Below are 18,752 nucleotides of genomic sequence, written 5' to 3' on the forward strand. Positions count from 1 at the left end.
TATTGTTGTTAAAGTATACGTATTTGTTTTCTCCCTTTTTGATAGGAAAAGATACCAACTTATTGCTGATAAACAGCTGTTTTATTAATAAGCTATTGTAAGTGTTAAAGATTATATTCTCTCTGAGCAAAGGTGTCAATATCTTAGAATCTGTGCACATTGTCTATCATCACAAGAATTTGTATTTAGCATCTGTGCTCAGACATCAGCTCTTCTGGGTATCGGCAGATCTCTCTAGGGGGTCAGTATAGGTTTCTCTAAGTCTTGGATTTTCCTTCTGAAGCTTCCCTGATTTGCTGGACTGAGCTGGGGGGTTGTGGTAGGCCTGTGTGTGCTGGTAAGCACATGTTAGTTCTTGACCAGAGAATAAGAAGGAAAATATCTTTTTATGGTTTTTGGACCAATGACATGAAACAGATTTCAATCACGTTCTGGGTATTTGTTTTCTTCTATCTTCTACATTAGTGTACTTCTCTAACTATATAAATGAGGGATGATGATAACAAGTCTAGGAATTCATTATAAATGAGGGGATTATAAATAAAGGAAAGGTCTTAACCTCAGAGGTGTGCGGGTGCTATCACTCAAATATGTAGAGTATCTAATTTATGTATCTCAACCCTGCCATTAAGCAGAACCAGTTACTGCTTTGTCTATTTGTGAATTTATCTTATCCCTCAGCGTTCACAGGAAAATCACCGTGTTTCAACTCCAAAACAGCAACAAGGAACCAACCAAAATTTCCAGCTTCTATCATTGGCTCTTTCTCCGTTAAATTTAAACCTTCTGATAGGAAATAATTTATCTCCAGGGCTCTTTGAAACAGTATAAAACAACTCCCACTCATAGAGAACATTTGCTTGCTAAAGACAGCTGCTCTGGAAATAAGAGACTCAGTGTAGAGATAGAGACCATAATTGGTATGTTGACGTTTAAAAATCTTAAATTAATCTGGAAGATTATATATGGAGATAGTGAAAATGAAATACTCTTAAAGGCTGTAGAGTAAAAAGTAATTCTTCCTCCCAGGTAGTAACCACGATTACCAGTTTGTTTTTATTCTTCCAAATATATTCTCTCATCTGATGTCACTTTTGGGCCATGTATTTAAACTACAGTATTTCCAGCCTAAGAAGTGATCACTCTGTCTCAGCATAAGAAGGTCCAAGAGATGGGACACGGTTGCTCAGCTGATCCCTCATACATCAACATTAAAACCCAGAAATCATCAGACCTGACCAGGACTAGCTACATGATTTTTGGGGGCCAGTGCAAAGTAAAAATACAAAGCCTCTTTTAAGTAGAGCATGAAACCAGGTAAGGGACAGAGTTCACATGCCCATGAAGCCATCCTGCCCGGCCCAGCTCTCAGCCTGCACATTCATCCTTGTAGAACTGAATGCATTATATTAGTTACTTTATATTAGCTAATATAAAGAGTCTGTGGCCTGTTGCCACCTGTGACTTAGATTTATTAGCTGAGGTCTGTCTCCTTCAGGATGGAATAGCGGCCTTAAATGGAAAGTTGGAAACAGCAGAGTCACCCCCACATTCATAACTGTCTAGGTTACAGCTAATTGGCTTGTTTCCTGGTGGAGCATTTGGTGGGGAAAGGGTCAGATGTAATTATGGGTGGTTTAATATCGGAATGTAACAAAATGATGATTTGTTTAAATGGGGAAAGGGTTTGGTGAGGAGGGAATTGAAGCTGTATAGCCAGTGGCCATTTGGGTCTATACCAGAGAACTTAACAGAGAGAAGTGTAATGACCCTAGCCAGTGGCGTGGCATGGTGGGAACTCTATCAGCAGGTTTGGTGTTGAGTGTTTCCAGCCCTGGGGCAAATGGAAACAAATATTTTAACACGTAACAGAGTGCCCTATTGTAATTTATGTAAATATACTAACACAATTAATATTTACAACAATCCTAAGAAGTAGGCAATAGCATTAATTCCATTTAACAGACTGGAAACTGAGGCATAAGGAGGTTAGGTCACTCATTCGCCCAAGGCCACACAGCTGACAGGTTGCAGAGCTGGGATTCCAACCCAGCCACTGCATTACCCTAGAGCTCTTTGTTCCTGGAGTTTTGAAAAGCACTGTAATGTTTTTGTGTACATTCTTTTCCAGTTTGTTGGGCACCTAACTAGCAATACCAGTTGTCATTTATCTCCTGCGCAGTATAGGTTAGACACTATGCTGAGTACTTCCACACATACCATCTCTAATGCTTGTCAGCCCAATACCATTTTACAGTTGAGCAAAGTGCCTCAGAGAGTTGGCCTAATCTCCTCTCACTAGTGAGGATTCAGTCCTGGTGTACAGGCTTCTCAGCCTCATCAAGGGACCACCTTCGTGTTGACCTATATGCCTTGAATGCTTCTACTTGTTCAGAGCGTTTTGCATTTTACCCTGATGTTTTTGGGTGTTACACTGATTTTTTTCTTTCTCATAGCACAGGTAAGACAAACGAAGAGTTTCATCTGTGTCCCTGCAGACTTCTCCTTTTATGCTGTTGTTTATGTTTGAGACTAATAAACATACTAATCTCACTGCCTAGTGAAGGGAAACTTCCCAGGCTCTTTCCTCCTCTCCCCCCCCCCCTTTTTTTTTGCCAGTGTTTTTCTACTTTCCTGTTGAATGGGAAGGAATTCAATGAATTAAGTATATCATCGTGATTAATCCTGCTCTCTCTACCTGGATGTTCAAGGTTTGGACAGTGGAATATTCCAGTGAACACCATGAGTAGAACATAGAACATTTCCTAAAGGAAAAGACAAAGCCTTGGCAGGAGCTTATGATGTCCTATGGGGTGGGATAGTTAAAAAAATATATTTTTTTAATGTTTATTTTTGAGAGAGCGAGACAGAGTATGAGCAGGGGAGGGACAGAGAGAGAGGGAGACACAGAATTTGAAGCAGGCTCCAGGCTGTCAGCACAGAGCCTGATGCAGGACTCAAACCCATGAACTGTCAGATCATGACTGGAGCTAAAGTTGGACACTTAACTGACTGAGCCACCCAGGCGCTCCAGTGAGATAATTTTTAAGTCTTACTTTTCAACCCCTCCCTTGTACTGTCCAAGTTTTCTTAAAAATAAGATTCAGATGCTTTGTTTACTTATTTTCTTGGCAATCTGTGTTGTCAAGACAACAAGATCTGTTTGCCTAAAATAGGTTTTTCTAGTGTTCTTAGAGGAAAGAACGCAAAAAACAAAGCCAATTTTTTAAAAAATTTTTATTTTAGAGATTGAGAGCATGAGCAGGGGAGAGGGGCGGAGGGAGAGAGGAAGAAGGAGCAAGAGAGAGAGAATCTTAAGCAGACTCCACACTCAGCATGGACCCTGCTACAGGGTTTGATCCCACAACACTGGGATCGTGACCTGAGCTGAAATCAAGAGTTGGATGTTCAACTAAGCAGCCCAGATGCCCCGAGCAAAGCCAATTTTTATTTTCGTATCTCTAAGAAGAAAATGGTTTCCTTCAGTGGGATGATTCCTGTCCTAAGAAAGGCCAAACAAATGTCAATAAAAGGCAATTATGATGTTCTCTGCTTTTTTCTAATTCACTTCAATAAGGAAGGCATGGAATTGATGAGGTTTTAAGCTCTGTACTAAGTATATTAATAGTTAGCACCTCTGAGTACATATGTGCCAGGCACTGAGCTGTTAACTTCACACACGTTATTGTATGAACATGTATTGAACCTGTGAGCTAGGTTTATTATCTTCCTTTGACAGCTGATGAAACCAAAATCCCTTGTCCAAGGCCATAGACATGGTAGCTAGCAAAGCTGGGATTTGAGCTATGTCTGTCTTGACTCCAATGTCACTGCTTTCAACCACAATGCTGAAGGTAAACAAATGTTTCAGACGTGGTACTCCTCTATCCTCCAGGAATTTATAGCTCTATTGGGAAGTCAGAACCCATTAGTGAAAAGGAAGCAACAGAGACAAGCTGGTGGCCAAGCATCCGTTACGTGGTACAATTCTTGCCACAGGAGGTCAGAGAGGGGAGATATCAAGGAGGGCCTGAGTCATAACATTTCAGGAACTTCTTGCAGAAAGTAGTGGCTCTTGGGCTAGAGTTTGGATTTGAAATGGGCACTTTCTTGCCTTTCTCACATAATTGGCTTCTCGCTTTATACAGCTGTATATGTATCTAAGTTTCTGCCTGTTAGCTATAGTGTTCTAGTAGGACATAGGCAATTTAGTAACATGATATGAACATACAGAATTGTGTATTTTAACAAGTAGCAGGTACAGACAACAACCGATATCTATTTTGGTTTCTTTAATAAAGCAGGGGTTGCCCATCTGTTGCTCACATGGGTCAAATCTAGCATGCCAACCTGTTTTTATATGTCCTGCTAGCTGAGATTGGTTTAAACACTTTTAAATGGTTGAAGAGAAACCAAAACAATAATTTTTCATGACATGGGAAAATTAAATACAATTTAACTTTGAGTGTCTGTAAATACGAGTTTTATTGGAACACGGCCACACCCATTCATTTGTTTTTGTCTATGGCTGCTAGAAGGGCAGAGCTGAGAACTTGCCACAGAGACCACATAGCCTGAAAGCCAAAAATATTTACTATCTGGCCCTTTACCAAAAAAGTTTGTTCAGAATGCTCCCTAATACATATTTTTGGGGAGAATATAGCAAAATACAGAAAAATAAAGAACTATGCATCCACCATCCAGAACTGACTTACCATTTCACCATTTGCTTCAAATACATTCATAAGTGAAAGGTATAAAGCTGCCCAACATTCCTTATGTTGCCTATCCCTATTCTCAGTTCTGACTTCCATCTTTCTGGCAGATTGTCATGAATTTAATTTACACTCAGTCCCTATTGACCTTTTTAAAAAATTGTTATGTATAAGCATGTGTCCATAAACAAGATACACTACGTGGGGGGTTTTAAATACAAATTGTACATCATACTGTATTCTGCAACTTGCTCCGTTTTACTCAGCATGCTGGTTTGGGGATCTTCCCATATGTGTGCAAATAGATCTATTTAATGTACTCCTTTGAACTATTGCGTAGTATACCATCAAATGGCCATAACACATTTTGTTTATCCAGTCCCCTGATGAACATTTAGGAAGGTTGTTTCCGGGTTTTTACTATTACCACGAAAACATGAGAGGTGGTGAATATCAGAAGGGATGGACATCTTATGCAAAAGCTCTGAATTGTTTGTGAGTGTCCCTGTGGCATGGAAACACCTGAGGACCTCAACAGAAGGGGACTGGAAATCCATCCGGTTGACAAGAAGACTTTGAATCTTTAATTACTTTGGCCTTTGACTCCCCTCTGGACTCTTTTTTTTTTTTTTTAATTTTTTTTTTTTAATGTTTTTTTATTTATTTCTAGGAGAGAGAGAGAGAGACAGCGTGAGCAGGGGAGGGTCAGAGAGAGAGGGAGTCACAGACTGAAACAGGCTCCAGGCTCTGAGCTGGCAGTCAGCACAGAGCCCGACGCGGGGCTCGAACCCACGAACTGCGAGATCATGACCTAAGCGAAAGTCGGACGCCCAACCGACTAAGCCACCCAGGCGCCCCTCCCCTCTGGACTCTTGATTCCCTTTTGGCTTCTTGGCAGGGTCAGTGAGACATCCCTTGGGTAACTTTTGGTTCAGGACTGGGTTTCAAAACCATGTAAGGTCAGCAGGTCAAGCAACCCTTGAGGTCTTCTCTCTCCCTCTCTCTGCAGTGCTGTTTAGTCCCAAATGGGGGACTAAACCCACTCTTAAGGCTCCAGCAAAGTATGGCACCCAAAGGGGTAGAATGTTTGGGAAGAATATAATGTATCCCACAAAAAGCATCTAAGTAGTTTTGGGGGAAAGCCAGAACTTCATTGGGTTTGGAGTAGTTTGGTACACCCGGGTGGAGTGGGGGTGGGAAAGGAACTGTGTTCCCTAACCTTTAGGGCAGGCCCAGAGCAGTGGTCAGTGGAGAGGCGGGTGAGGAAGGGGGTTCCCCGAATGGGCGGTGACCCGAAATTCAGGCCTCATCCACCGCTCGGCAGCTGGTGCAGAGGCAGCAGCCCCGGGACGCAAGCCAGGCCGCGAGGCGGGACCCCGGGTGTCCCGCGGGCTTGGGGAACTTTCCACGACTCAGCCGCCGCCCTGCAGTGCCCGCCTCTGGCCAAACAACGCGAGCGCCGCCAGCGCGTCCGGCCTGCCCGAGGGTGCCGCAGCCGCCGCGGAGAGAACCCGGGTAGGGGCGCGCCGTGGGCGGGGGCAAAGTTGCCGCGCAGCCTCCAGCGCTCGGACGCCCAGCAGGTCTCTCCCCTCCTTCCTCCGCTCCCGGCCCCGCCTCACTTCCCCTCGCCTCCGCCTCCTCCCCTTTCTTCTCCTTCCCCCGCCCACCCCCGCCTCGCCGCTACTTTCGTCTCAGCCGGCTCCCACCTCCCCTCCCTCCGCGGCGCGGGGCCGAGCCGCCGGGGGCGCGCCCAGGGCGACTCCGGGCCCGGTTTCCAGCGGCCGCGGCCAATCCCCGCGCGGCCCGCGGCGGCGTCGCGCTCGAGCTGGGACCGGGCGGCTCCTCCCGCCCCCGCCCCCTGCGCGCCTGCGGGGGCCGCGGAGTGGAGCGCGCGGCCGAGCCGAGCCGAGCGGAGCCGAGCCGGGGGCGCAGAGCGCGAGAGGCGGCGGCGGCGGCGGCGGCGCGGAGCCCAGGTGAGCTGACCGGAGCGGGGCCGCGGGCCGGGGCTGCAGCGGCCGCAGCCCCGGGCGCCCTTGCCCTTTCGGGGTCGGGGACCGCTGCCGGGATTGCAGACAAAGCCCAGAGGCCGGCCCCAGGTTCCCTCCACCGAAGGGACCCCACGTGCGCCGCCCCACGCCCCGCCACGTGGGGGGACCCGGCCCCCCGGCGCCCCTTTCTCCCACGTCTTCGGAGCGCCTGAGGCCTCGGGGTGGCCTCTTCGGCTGGGCCGCGCCCGGCCGGGGGTGGCAGGGGCGGTCCCGGAGTTTGAAACCGTGTGTCACCCGGGGCCGGGGCTGGCAAGGATCTTGGAGGCGGCCTAGGCCCACCCCCTCGCGTTTGACAGGTGGGGCAAGCTACTGAGCGCAGGAGAGAAGGGGGCCGACGGACTTTGAGCACCCCATCCCCGCTTCCCGCTTGTCTTGGGGGCGAGTCCAGGCCCTGGTGGGTTGATCACCAGGCGGCGGGACCCTGGATCAGCAGTTGCGGGGCCTGGGGACCTTTGCCTCTCTTAGTCGGCCCTTTGCCTCCGCCCTCCGGAACAGCGCTGGCTTGGTCCTTTTGACCTAAATTTACCTCGGGATCGCAGCACTCAGTGAGTGCAGAGAGGTGCCTTCACCGGCACCCTCTGCTTGACTCCTGGGGACGCGGGGATTCTGGGCCCAGCGCCGCTCAGCACTGGGGCTTGGTGCCTAGAGCTCTGGCCGGCTCTCCCCACTCTGCACTGCCCAGTTTGGGAAGCGGGGTGTTTTCACAGCTCTGCCAGCCGCCCTGCTGCTCACACTTGGCGCTGAGGAGGTTGCACCTTAGCCCCTCCTGTTTCCCTCAGAAGGTTGGGCGGAGGGACGGCATCCGTGGGGCGGGGAGCTCAGAGAGGGCTCGCTGGCCTGGGGTGGGACATGTAGTGTCCACTTCCATAGAGGCAACTTTTATCTTCCTCAGTCTGGGAGTCTCCACAGCCCTAGAGAGGGAAACTGCATGTGCCCTGGAGTGGTACCGTCTTTACCACACCCCCTCCCCTGGCTCTGCCCCCAGGGGAGAGGGAAGAGAGAGCTCTTCATCCCCACAGGCTCCCTTGTTCTCAGGAGGTAGGGCAACATGGGGAGGGCTTTGGGGCTGTTATACCCCCTCCTCTCAGGCCACTCCACAGAAACATTCAATTTAAGAATTAACCTGTATATGGGAAACATTCAATTTAAGAATTAACCTGTATATGCTATGCAAATACAGCTTCATGGTGAGCCCTCAAATCACCTTCCAGATTGTTCATCATAAACCCTTCCGACACAGGAAACAGCAATTGGTAGTGAGAGCACAGTGTATTTTTGTAATAAAAAGTAATAGCCGTCATTTGATGAGTCCCTAAATATTGTGCTGTGTGCTGCATGCATCCTCTCATTTAATGCCTACCAAAATCCTAGAGGCAGAATTTTTGATACCCATTGTAGAGATGAGGAGATCAAGGGTAGAAAGAATCCTGCAGTGTTGCTGGGAGTTAGCCTCATTTTATAGAGGGGTCATAGCGGTTGAGTAACTTGCCCCAGGGTCACACAGCCAACCCAGGCATGTCAGTCCCTAGAGCTAGAGCCTGTGCACTTTACCACTCGTTTAGGTCCCTCAGCATTTTTGAGAGGCCCAGAATTGTTTACTAAGCCAGTCTATGCGGACACAGATCTAAGCAGGCATGGTGCTGATGCTTATTGACATGGGCTTCCCTTTGCTCCCGGGGCCAGAAGCCAAACATATTCCCTCATATCTTTGCAGTAGCTTCCATTGGGATGGTCCTACCTTCCTGGCAAGAGTTTGGAAGTGTCTGGTGACTTTGGTTGTCAGAGTGATGTGGAGCACCCCTGGCTTTGGTAGGCAGGAGCCAGGGATGCCAAATGTCCAGCAAGCAGGCCAGATCCCGGGCTTGAAGAATTGTCCTGCTCTGCATGCCAGGAGCATCCCTGTTCAGAAACACCAGGAGTAAGTGCCGTGGCAATGAAGGAAGCCGAGGGCCATGGAGGTTCTGGTGGAATCTATTTTGACTGGTATGAATCCAGGAGGCTCCCAGAAAGGGGTGTCCTTTGTGCTCAGCCTTGAGGGATGGGCTTAAAAGAAAAACCAAGGAGATTGGATGGGAGTAGGAGGGGAGGGGTCTGACCTAGCAGAGGGAACTTTCTGCAGTAACCTAGAGTTCTCTCCTTGAGAACCTCAACCTGGAACCAAGATGGGCCACTGGGTGGGAAGACAGCGCTCTCATCAAGGGATGGACTGGATGGGGCAGGCCAGGCCTATTTGCAAGGCATCTTGGCTCAGATTTTTTTTTTAATTTTTTTTTTTAAATTTATTTCTAGGAGAGAGAGAGAGCGTGAGCAGGGGAGGGTCAGAGAGAGAGGGAGTGACAGACCCTGAAACAGGCTCCAGGCTCTGAGCTGGCAGTCAGCACAGAGCCCGACGCGGGGCTCAAACCCACGAACCGCGAGATCATGACCTAAGCGAAAGTTGGACGCTTAACCGACTAAGCCGCCCAGGCTCCCCTTGGCTCAGATTTTAACATAGGTCATAGAGCCGACCTCCCCCCATCATGAACCCATTTAATGAAAAGGCTCAGAGAGGCAAAGTACTGTAGCTTGGTTAGGGTCTCTTGAAACCTTCCTCTTCTGGCAGGCTGCCTCCCAGTGGCCAGGGGAAGCAGAGTTTCCATTTCCTTTCCTGATCCTGGAGACTTGGGGCAAATGCTGTTTCAGATTTTCCTTTGGGTCACAAGAGCTCATGTTTCTATTTTCCCCTCCATGTTTTGCTTTTCCAGTTAGCTCCTCCCCTTTGGGTTACAGGCCCCGGGAGTGGGGTTCAGGCATGCCGAGCCCCACTGTGCTGCAGTGGCCTTCTCCCTCATTGCTGCGTCTTCTTTCCTGGAAGTTAAGGAAATTGCACCTCTCTTTTGGAATGGCCTTTTCTTCGTTCAGGCTGTGCTTGTCGCTTTCTTGACCTGTTAATAATATGTGGCCTTTTGTGTCTGGCTTCTTTTTCATGGAGCATCATGTTTTCAGGGTCCATCCATGCTGTTGACTCTATCAGTGCTTCCTTTCTATGGCTCAGTAATATTCCCTTGTATGGACAGACCCCATCTTGTTTATCCTGTCATCAGTTGGTGGCTATTTGGGTTGTTTCCACCATGTGGGTTTCTTAAGGCCACTTAGTGCATTCCTCTGCCTTCTCAGCCCCCAATTAGTAAACCTCTAGGCATAAGACATTATTTTGTCCTTTTGTTTGCAGGAAGAGGGTGATGGAAGGAAGGATCTCTGAAATCAGTTGAGGAACAGCTTCCTGCTATAGGGTTTTCAGAACTCCCTCCGTCTTACTCGCCCCCTCCCTCTCCTCCACAAGAATCCTGCTTCCTTCCAAAGCTCAGTGCCGCCAGGGTCAGTGCCCAGGTGTGACGAATGTGATCTTCAGGGAGAGCGTGGATTTCATTCAGTTCTGTTCTCAGTCGAGATGATTTATTAAATGTAGGTCCCCAGGTCATCTTATCAGTATGCATTTTATGAGACTTTTTCTAGGTAAAGAAATCCACAAAGCAGAGAAAGCCTTACCAGACAGATGGAGCCCTAACCCTGTGGCCAGGCATGGAGTCAGCTCAGTCTCCCGACAGCTTGGCCAGAAATGCCCACCACGGAAATTGGAAATCTAGCAAAAGCAGAGCTGGGAGGAAGCCCAGGAAAGACTAGCCCCTCAGCCCTTCCCCCCGATTGACAGCTGAGTAGGAGTGCAGAGAGGAGGAGAGAATACTGTCTTTGGGAGGGTTGAGTATGAGCTGACTTTCACACAGAAGATGGCCACCATAGCTACCCTCTAGCTAGGCCACAGAGACTCCGTTTTACAGATGAGAAAATCAAGGCCCAGGCCCCTGGGATCTGTATTATTTTCTTTGTTTTCTTTTTTTTCATGTTTATTTTCGAAAGACAGAGACAGAGTGTGAGTGGGGGAGGGGCCGAGAGAGAGGGAGACACAGAATCCGAAGCAGGCTCCAGGCTCTGAGCTAGCAGCACAGAGCCTGGCGCAGGGCTCGAACCCACGAACTGTGAGATCATGACCTAAGCCAAAGTTGGACCCTCAACCGACTGAGCCACCCAGGCGCCCCTATCGTTTTCTCTCATTCCTTTTAATATGCTGGCAGATGATGCTTATTTTCTCATGGAATGCAATCCCCCTTTTCCAGGAGGGTATGGTTTTGCTCTCTGAAAAAAATAAGATTTAAGTGATTTTAAGTGATTGGATCCCTTCCTCAACACCACCCCAAATCGGGCATATTTCAAAAGAGGTGAGTGCCGTTGCTTCTCAGAAGACCTCTGGTCCTGGCATTCCTTGCTGGGCACGTAAGTGACCAAAATGGGAAGGAGCGATTTCAGCCACCAGCGTTTTCCATTTCTGTCATGTTGGTAGTAATTTTTTTCTTCAGTTATGAAACATGTTAAGCGTAGAGAAACGCCAAGTTTTGTTTTGTTTTGTTTTTTTGACTGCCTCGTGTTTTTGGAAGGCTGGATGGAAAGAGGGCAGAGCAGGGCGCTGTGTTTCACTTAGTACTGGCTCTGGAACTTTGATGATATTTCACTGAACTGAACCTACACTTTTGGAGGGGGGGATTGGTGACAAGCCCTGTCCTGGGAGCTGAGGGACACTGGGACTTGGTCCCTGTCCCCAGAGAGCTCCTAAGGGAGTGATCTGTGAACTCTCGGGGAGTGTTTTGGAGAAGATAAACAATTCTAGCATTTTCCCTTTTGAAAAGGAGAGCAAGAAAATTCCAAGAGTCTGTTGTACCCCCACCCCCACCCCATCCTGAAAGCTGCTGAGCAACTATTTTTATGTTGTCTCTTTTTATCCCGTTGGCTTCTGTAAATAGTTGAGAGATGGCAATTGCAGAGATAAAAATGCTAATTCCAACCTGGAGGGGAGAGAGGCTGGTCCTTCAAGGAAATGCCCCCTCATCCTCCCCAGGCCAAGGTCTTGCCCCTCTGCCCACATGGGTGTGAGCTCGAGGTGAGTGGATGAGGGGGACAGGCGTCGTGGGTGGTGCGAGAGAAAAGCCTCTGCTGGAGAAGTTTAAATGGGGAACTAGTGGTTTGGGTGGGGGCGGGGTATGGAAGAAAGAACACTTCCCTTATGGGTTTTTAAAAAAAAATTTTTTTTTAATGTTTTATTTATTTCTGAGAGAGAGAGAGTTTGTGTGAGCAGAGGAGGGTCACAGAGAGAGGGAGTTACAGAATCTGAAACAGGCTCCAGGCTCTGAGCTAGCTGTCAGCACAGAGCCCGACGCNCTGGTCAAATATTGCTTTCAAACCTTCCATAGCTCAACCTCTTTCCAGTCTTCCCCTCCATCCTCAAAGTTGCTGTAGTAACTCACCAGAAGGAAAACCACTTCATCTCTTCAGCGAGTCCTTCCCAAGCTCAAATCCAGACTTTACAGAGCATGCTGAACCCTGTATGTTTTTGACCCTCCAGATAATGTGGTGAGAGAGAGAGAGGCAGCATGAACAGGGGAGGGTCAGAGAGAGGGGGAGACACAGAATCCGAAACAAGCTCCAGGCTCTGAGCTGGCAGTCAGCACAGAGCCCGACGCGGGGCTCGAACCCACGAACCGTGAGATCATGACCTGAGCCGAAGTCGGACGCTTAACCGACTGAGCCACCCAGGCGCCCCCTCCCTTATGGGTTTTTAAAGGTGCATTGGGATTTTTGCTTTTGAGGCTTCTGATGGAAAGATTTAGATTCATTCCAGACAATTCTCCCGTCTTCTGTGTCCAGGTGTGGGGGACAGGGTTGGCTCCTCAAAGGCAGAGCCAGCTCCCAGCCCCTCTTTGCCCTACCAGCTGGGGTTGCTTTGTGCTGGAGGCTGCAGAGGGAGGGAACTACATTTAGCATCACCTCCGAGGGACAGGGAAGAGGGAGGGAGGGAGGAGCCCCGTGGGTGGGCAAGGCAGGGGTGCTTGTGGATTCTGAGCTGGCCCCCTCTGTCTCCTACTTGCAAAGCTGCAGAATGTTGGAGTCCAGGTCTTTTTCTTTTCATTACAAACTGAAATTCTAGTTGTCTCCCTGTCACTTCCTTTCGTGGTTCAGTGAAAGGTGCAGCAGGAGAGGAGGAAAGAAGCAAGATGGTTCCAACCTGTCTTTGCCAAACACCCCCACACCCACTCCACACTCACCCACCCATTCACACTTCCTAGCTTGTCAAGGTGGGGACCACCAGTGTGCACCTGGCTGTGTGATTGCAGCCATCCAATACTCCGTTATCAACCAAACAGTAGCCTCGGAGGAAGACACCTGAGCTTCTTGCTCTGTAAGTGTCCTGGCCTCCTGGGCACACGGGGCTGTGGGGGTCAGGACTCCTGGTTTTCTAGACCTGGGGTCCTGCGGGGCCGCCTTGTGAAAGTCACCTCACCTCCCTGGGTCTCAGGGACTCCATCTGCAGTCCTGCGCACTGATACGAAAGCCTTGGGAGCATACACAAATTCTTTTTTTTTTTATTTTTAAAAAATGTTTTATTTATTTCTGAGAGAGAGAGAGAGACAGCGAGAGAGACAGCGTGGGCAGGGGAGGGTCAGAGAGAGAGGGAAACACAGAATCCAAAACAGGCTCCAGGCTCTGAGCTAGCTGTCAGCACAGAGCCCGACACAGGACTCGAACCCAGGAACCGTGAGATCATGACCCGAGCCGAAGTCGGAAGCTTAACCTAGTGAGCCACCCAAGGACGCAAAATTATATGCACACTTTAATTTAAATCTTGTGAAAAGTGATGCCTGTGGACAAGAGTTAAGAGGAGAGGATGAAAAGAATAAAGTTATTGTGGTGGGATCAGAGATAAAAATTTTTGTTAAAATATAAATTCAAGCCAGTTGAGGGGCTTGAACTTGCTAGCCGCACAATGCTTCCTTGGCAACAGCCTCAGTGTAGGGAGCATTTGCTGTGTGCAGGCGAAGGGATGTGCACTTGATCACCATGCCCCACCTCTCCAGGAGCTTCTGGTTTCACACCTGTGCTTTCCCAAAGTACAGTGTGATTGTGGTTAAGTCCCTTGGACTCTCTGCCTCAGTTTCCTCACCAGTGAAATAAACGTGATAACTGGACATGACTTCTAATGTTGTTGTGACAGATGTCAATGTCTCCAGCCTCAGTTCTTCTCTATCTGTTGCCTCTCTTCTCTCTCTGTCAACTTTATTCTAAGCCAGGGTTCTCCCCAGCCCCTCATAACTCTAGAAATACATCCTTCCTGCTCCAAGTACTGCAGAAAGAGACATTCTCAGTACTTCTGCCACTGTCTAGATACATCCAAAGTGCTTAGAATAGTGCCTGCCACTTGGCCAGCACTGCAGATGGCTGGCTCCCACCTAAAGCTGCCATGGCCACTGCTACAGTGATACATTTCTTGTATTGAAGGTGCTGGTCGCGTTCTTTCCTTTGCTCTGTCCTGTTTATCGGCACTTCCTTTCCCTATCTTGATTTTTTTCTTTAAGGATAAACCAGGCCTGGTGGTTTGGCCTCGTTGAGAGCCTTAAGGTATAGGAACTGAACTGTTGATTTGGCAGGAAGCTCAGTGGGGAAACTTTTCTGTCAATCAGCTCTGGGTTTCTATCAGTCAAGATCCTTGGTCGTAAGTGACAGAAAACCAATCACAAACTAACTTAAGCAAAAATGGGAATTTATTGGCTCATGTAGTTAAAAGTATCCGGTATATATGGGCTTCAGGCATGGCTGGGTCCAGGTATCGAAACAATGTCTTCAGCCTCAGTTCTTCTCTATCTGTTGCCTCTCTTCTCTCTGTCGACTTTATTCTAAGCCAGGGTTCTTCCCAGCCCTTCATAACTCTAGAAATACATCCTTTTTGCTCCAAGTACCACCGAAAGAGACATTCACAATACTTCTGCCTGGTGGTTCCAGGAAAGGCTAAAATTAGTCTAAGTTTTTCAATGAGGGGCTAAAAATTACAAGTACAGCCTTGCAATGTCCACATGTTGCATACTGAATAAAGTCCAGGCTGGGCAAAATCCTCTAACAGAGGGGAGCATACAGCCCATTCCTCTGACTTCCAGGATAAGACTTGGTAGTCTGACTTAAGTCACACACCTACTTTTGAATCCAGTCACTTGACCAGAGAAATTCATGCCTGATTGAGCAGGCTTAAGTTCTATGGGAAGCCCTGAAGTTGATGGCACAGCTACATGGAGTCACCTTTCACAAGAAAGAATGGTTTCCCAGATGTAAATCAGGCTGCTGCTACTAGACTAAAGGAACATAGAGAAATTCAAGGCCAAGTAAAGAAAACTGAGCAGCCTTGGGATGAGTGATATAAACAACGGCCTCTAGCCTCTAGCCAATATTTACTGAGTGTCAACAGTGTTCTGGAAAGTTCTAGGTCCTGGAGTTGGGCAGTAAACATGAAAGGCAGAGCCTTGGCACTCACAGGTTAAGTCAGGTTGATGTCTCCATTCCCAAATCCTATGTATTTCTTTTCTGACCACCCTAAGACCCCATGTCTTCGGACTCCCCTCTCAAGCAGGCTGAGGTCTTAGGAAGTCAGAGGAATGGGCTGTATGCTCCCCTTTGTTAGAGGATTTTGCCCAGCCTGGGCTTTATTCAGTATGCAACATGTGGACATTGCAAGGCTGTACTTGTAATTTTTAGCCCCTTATTGAAAAACTCAGACTAATTTTAGCCTTTCCTGGAACCACCACTTAACTTTGGGCAAATCAGTAAATCTTTCTGGACGTTCATTTTCTCATTGTTGAAATGAAATGGTTGGAGCAGGTGACCACAGATGTGTGCCCTAATTGAGTACTGTCTTCCTGTCCATCTCCAAGCAGGGCCTGTAAGGGTGAGATGTGGAAAAGGGGGAGGGGGCGTATGACTCAGCCTGTCCTCGGTGCTGGGGAGGCAAGAGGGAGTGTGAGGACTGACTTTATCTCCTGTCCTAAGCTGCGATGAGTTGTTGCCAGGAGAGAATATGCACCCAGTGCTATCAGAGTGTCTAGTACTTTAAGAGACTCTGGAAGTTACGACTTAAAAACATTTTTTTTAATGTTTTATTTATTTCTGAGAGAGAGGGAGAGAGACAGTGTGAGCAGGGGAGGGGCAGAGAGAGAGGGAGACATAGAATCTGAAGCAGGCTCCAGGCTCTGAGCTGTCAGCACAGAGCCCAACGTGGGGCTCGAACCCATGAGCTGTGAGATCATGACCTGAGCCGAAGTCGGACGCTTAACCGACTGAGCCACCCAGGTGCCCCTGGAAGTTATGACTTTTATCTGAAATGTCCTGGCTTTGAAATGTTGACATCTCATTCAAAATAGTTTTAGACACAGGGTAGGCCAAGCAAAATACGTTGGTGGCCAGGTGTCACCTGAGTAACATTTGCCACCTTTTTGCTCTAGGGACTGTGACAGGTACGGGGCCTGTGCACGCTAACACCAGCATTATTTGTCCTGCTGTCTGCCGAGGGAGGGCCCTTGTCTCTGGAGAGACAGTTTCGGTGCCTCCAGACTAAAGAGTGCTCAGGGAGAGCCATTGCTAAGGGTTGGTGTCACTGAATTGATGACTGGCTGGGCTGAGGCCCGCATCTGGAATGTTCCTGCTGGCATCAAACCTTAGCGCTGTGTTGGGGGATCTCCTGCTCATGCGCTGGGAAACACCTCTGAATCCGCGGCTTCTGAGGCAGCGGGCTTCCCTGGGTGGGTGGGAGCCACGTTAGCTTGCTGGGGCCGCTGTGATGAAGGACCGCAGGCTGGGGAGGGGGGCTTCCAGAGCAGAGCTGTGTTATCTCACGGTTCTGGAGGCCAAAAATCCTAGGTGCCAGGAAGGAGAACCTGTTCCATGTCCCTCTCTGGCTTCTGGTGGCTCGCTGGTGATCTTCGGCCTTCCTTGGCTTAAATGTGCAGTGCTGGGCCTCCACCTTCCTGTTCTCATGAGGTTTTCCCCTGTGTGGCCCTGGGCCCAAATTTTCTCCTTATTATAAGGACACTGGTCATAGTCGATTAGGACCCACCCTCATGACCTCATTTTAACTTGATTATCCCTGTGAAGACCCTCTCTCCAAACCGAGTTACATTCTGAGGTCCAGGGATTAGGACTCCAGCATATCTTTTTTGGGGGGCACAATCCAGTCTATAACAGGTGCCTAATGGAGTCCCTGTGACTTTGCCCTGGGCTGCCCATGTGTTCTCCATCAGCTTCCTACAAAGTTCTTGTGTCCAGCCCCTCCAGCTTCCCTTCCGCATCCCCTGCATGCACTCACGCTCATGCTCACATGTGTTTCCAGTCCCGGGAGGGGTGGGGTGGTGCTTCTTTCTGTTCCTCAGCTCTCCCACGCCTTCCCTGCCTTGGGGACTTCTCAGAGCTCACTCGTACTGGAGCAAGTTCCTGCCTCCTCAGCACCTACTCACCCTGTGGGTCGTAGCCTAAATATAATTTCCTGAAGCGAGGCCTTCCTTGACCCGCGTCCCCCTTCTGATTTGTTCTTTTTTGTCTTGGTTTCTCCCCACTTGTACTTATATAGTCATATGTGCTTTTAAGAAATCACATCTGTTTTGTTTATCCATCACATAGTAGGTCCTCAGTATTTACATGAAAGAACAAATGGGGTGAGTGAATTTCCTTTAGGACCTCCCTGGGCTTCAGTTTCCTCACGTAAGAGATGATGTGGCTGGCCAGGCCGGTTTTCCCAGGGAGGACATCATCGCTGGCCTTGGCAAAGCATCCTTACTGCAGTTTGGGGCCCCTTTGTTGTCCAGTGGTGCCTGGGACCTTGCAGGTTGGGGTACACGTCCCTGGCACACTGGCTCCTTGCTACGCTGAGCCCCGTGGTGGCTCTGCATTTGGTGAGCAGGGACAGGTTGGAAACGGCCCCCAGGAAATGGGAACATGCTTCCAGGAGGCCAGGGCCACTTGGCTTCCTGGCAGAGGAAGGAGCGCTTCCCTTCATCCTGGCCCTGAGCCTGGTCCATCTGCTTCAGGAAGGGTCTGGTTGCTCTGTTGAGCCGCCCCGTGAGAGGTAGGGGAACTTGGCACTGCCAGCCCTGGGGAGACGGGGGTGGGAGGGTCGGGGGGGGGAGCTTTGAGGGCAGGGAGAGAGGATCCAGGTTTGGGGCAGGAGGCTCCAGGGAGAGGACTCTTGGCATTTTATCAAACCCAAAGAGCTTTGCAGAAAGGTCCTCTTATTCTGCTGCCCCCTCTAAATGCCATGCTTAGCAGTCCCTCCCTTGTGGAAGGCCTGTGGGGAGCCATGCTTGGTGCATGGTAAGTGCTCAGTTGGATATTAGCTGTTGCTGTTGTTATGCAAACCATTGTCTTTGTATGATTTTTTCCTCGGGGCAGAGTGTTGTTGTTGTTGGTTTTTTTAAATTATTTATTTTGAGAGAGAGAGCACAAGCAGGTTAGGGGCAGAGAGAAGGAGAGACAGAATCCCAAGCAGTCTCTGCACCATCAACACAGAGCCCGAGGCGGGGCTCAAACTCACGAACTGTGAGATCATGACCTGAGCAGAGATCAAGAGTAGGTTGCTTAACCAACTGAGGCACCCAGACTCCCCTCTCCTGGGCAGAGTGTTGATAGGTTTCATCAGATCCTTATAGAGCATGTGACCTTGTAGAGTCTGTGTCCGCAAAGCTGGTCAGAGCCAGACTCTATAGGGGTCAGTGGTAGAAGATCACCTTCCTCAGGCTGACTGACTGGCTTGCCTATTAGGCCTGCTGCAGACCATGGGTGGGGTGGCCTTGAGGCCCAGGGTCTGGGCTCTCTTTCCTGAGGTCTGGACACACCCGCCCCTCCAGCACAGAGGCCTCCATCTCCATCTCAGCTGGAGCGTTTCTCCTCTCCTGCCTCCTCCAGACCTCAAGGGCCAAGGCCCTGGCCAGACGCCAGTTTGTCAAGGAGACTGATTAAAAGCAGCTTTCCTGGGGGCAGATGGCTTTGTGTCCTTGGCCTGGAGTGAAGATCAATACGCAATTGTTTTTCTCTTGGCAAGAAACAAATTCTCCATTAACTTTCTCAGGTGCTGCCAGACCGGTTTTCT

The 18,752-nt window shown here is 49.2% G+C and overlaps 1 protein-coding gene across 5 annotated transcripts in view; it reads left to right on the top strand.

Annotated features, from left to right (window-relative positions):
- Positions 1–6,630: 6,630 nt before the first annotated feature.
- Positions 6,631–18,752, top strand: part of CAMKK2 (calcium/calmodulin dependent protein kinase kinase 2) — a 49,489-nt gene continuing 37,367 nt past the window's right edge. Inside the window, exon 1 of one of the 5 annotated variants that reach the window (XM_039237404.1) lies at positions 6,631–6,688. Coding sequence is in view for 4 of the 5 variants with exons in the window: in XM_039237468.1 (XP_039093399.1) it covers positions 8,716–8,746 (31 nt within the window). In the remaining variant the exon portion in view is untranslated. Of the gene's footprint in view, positions 6,689–8,686; positions 8,747–18,752 lie in introns of those variants that run through there. The other 4 variants (XM_039237468.1, XM_039237330.1, XM_039237618.1 and 1 more) reach the window with 4 other exon arrangements.

This window comes from Hyaena hyaena, unplaced genomic scaffold (genome assembly GCF_003009895.1).
Source record: "Hyaena hyaena isolate Hyena2069 unplaced genomic scaffold, ASM300989v1 scaffold_0, whole genome shotgun sequence".
Lineage (NCBI taxonomy): Eukaryota > Metazoa > Chordata > Mammalia > Carnivora > Hyaenidae > Hyaena > Hyaena hyaena.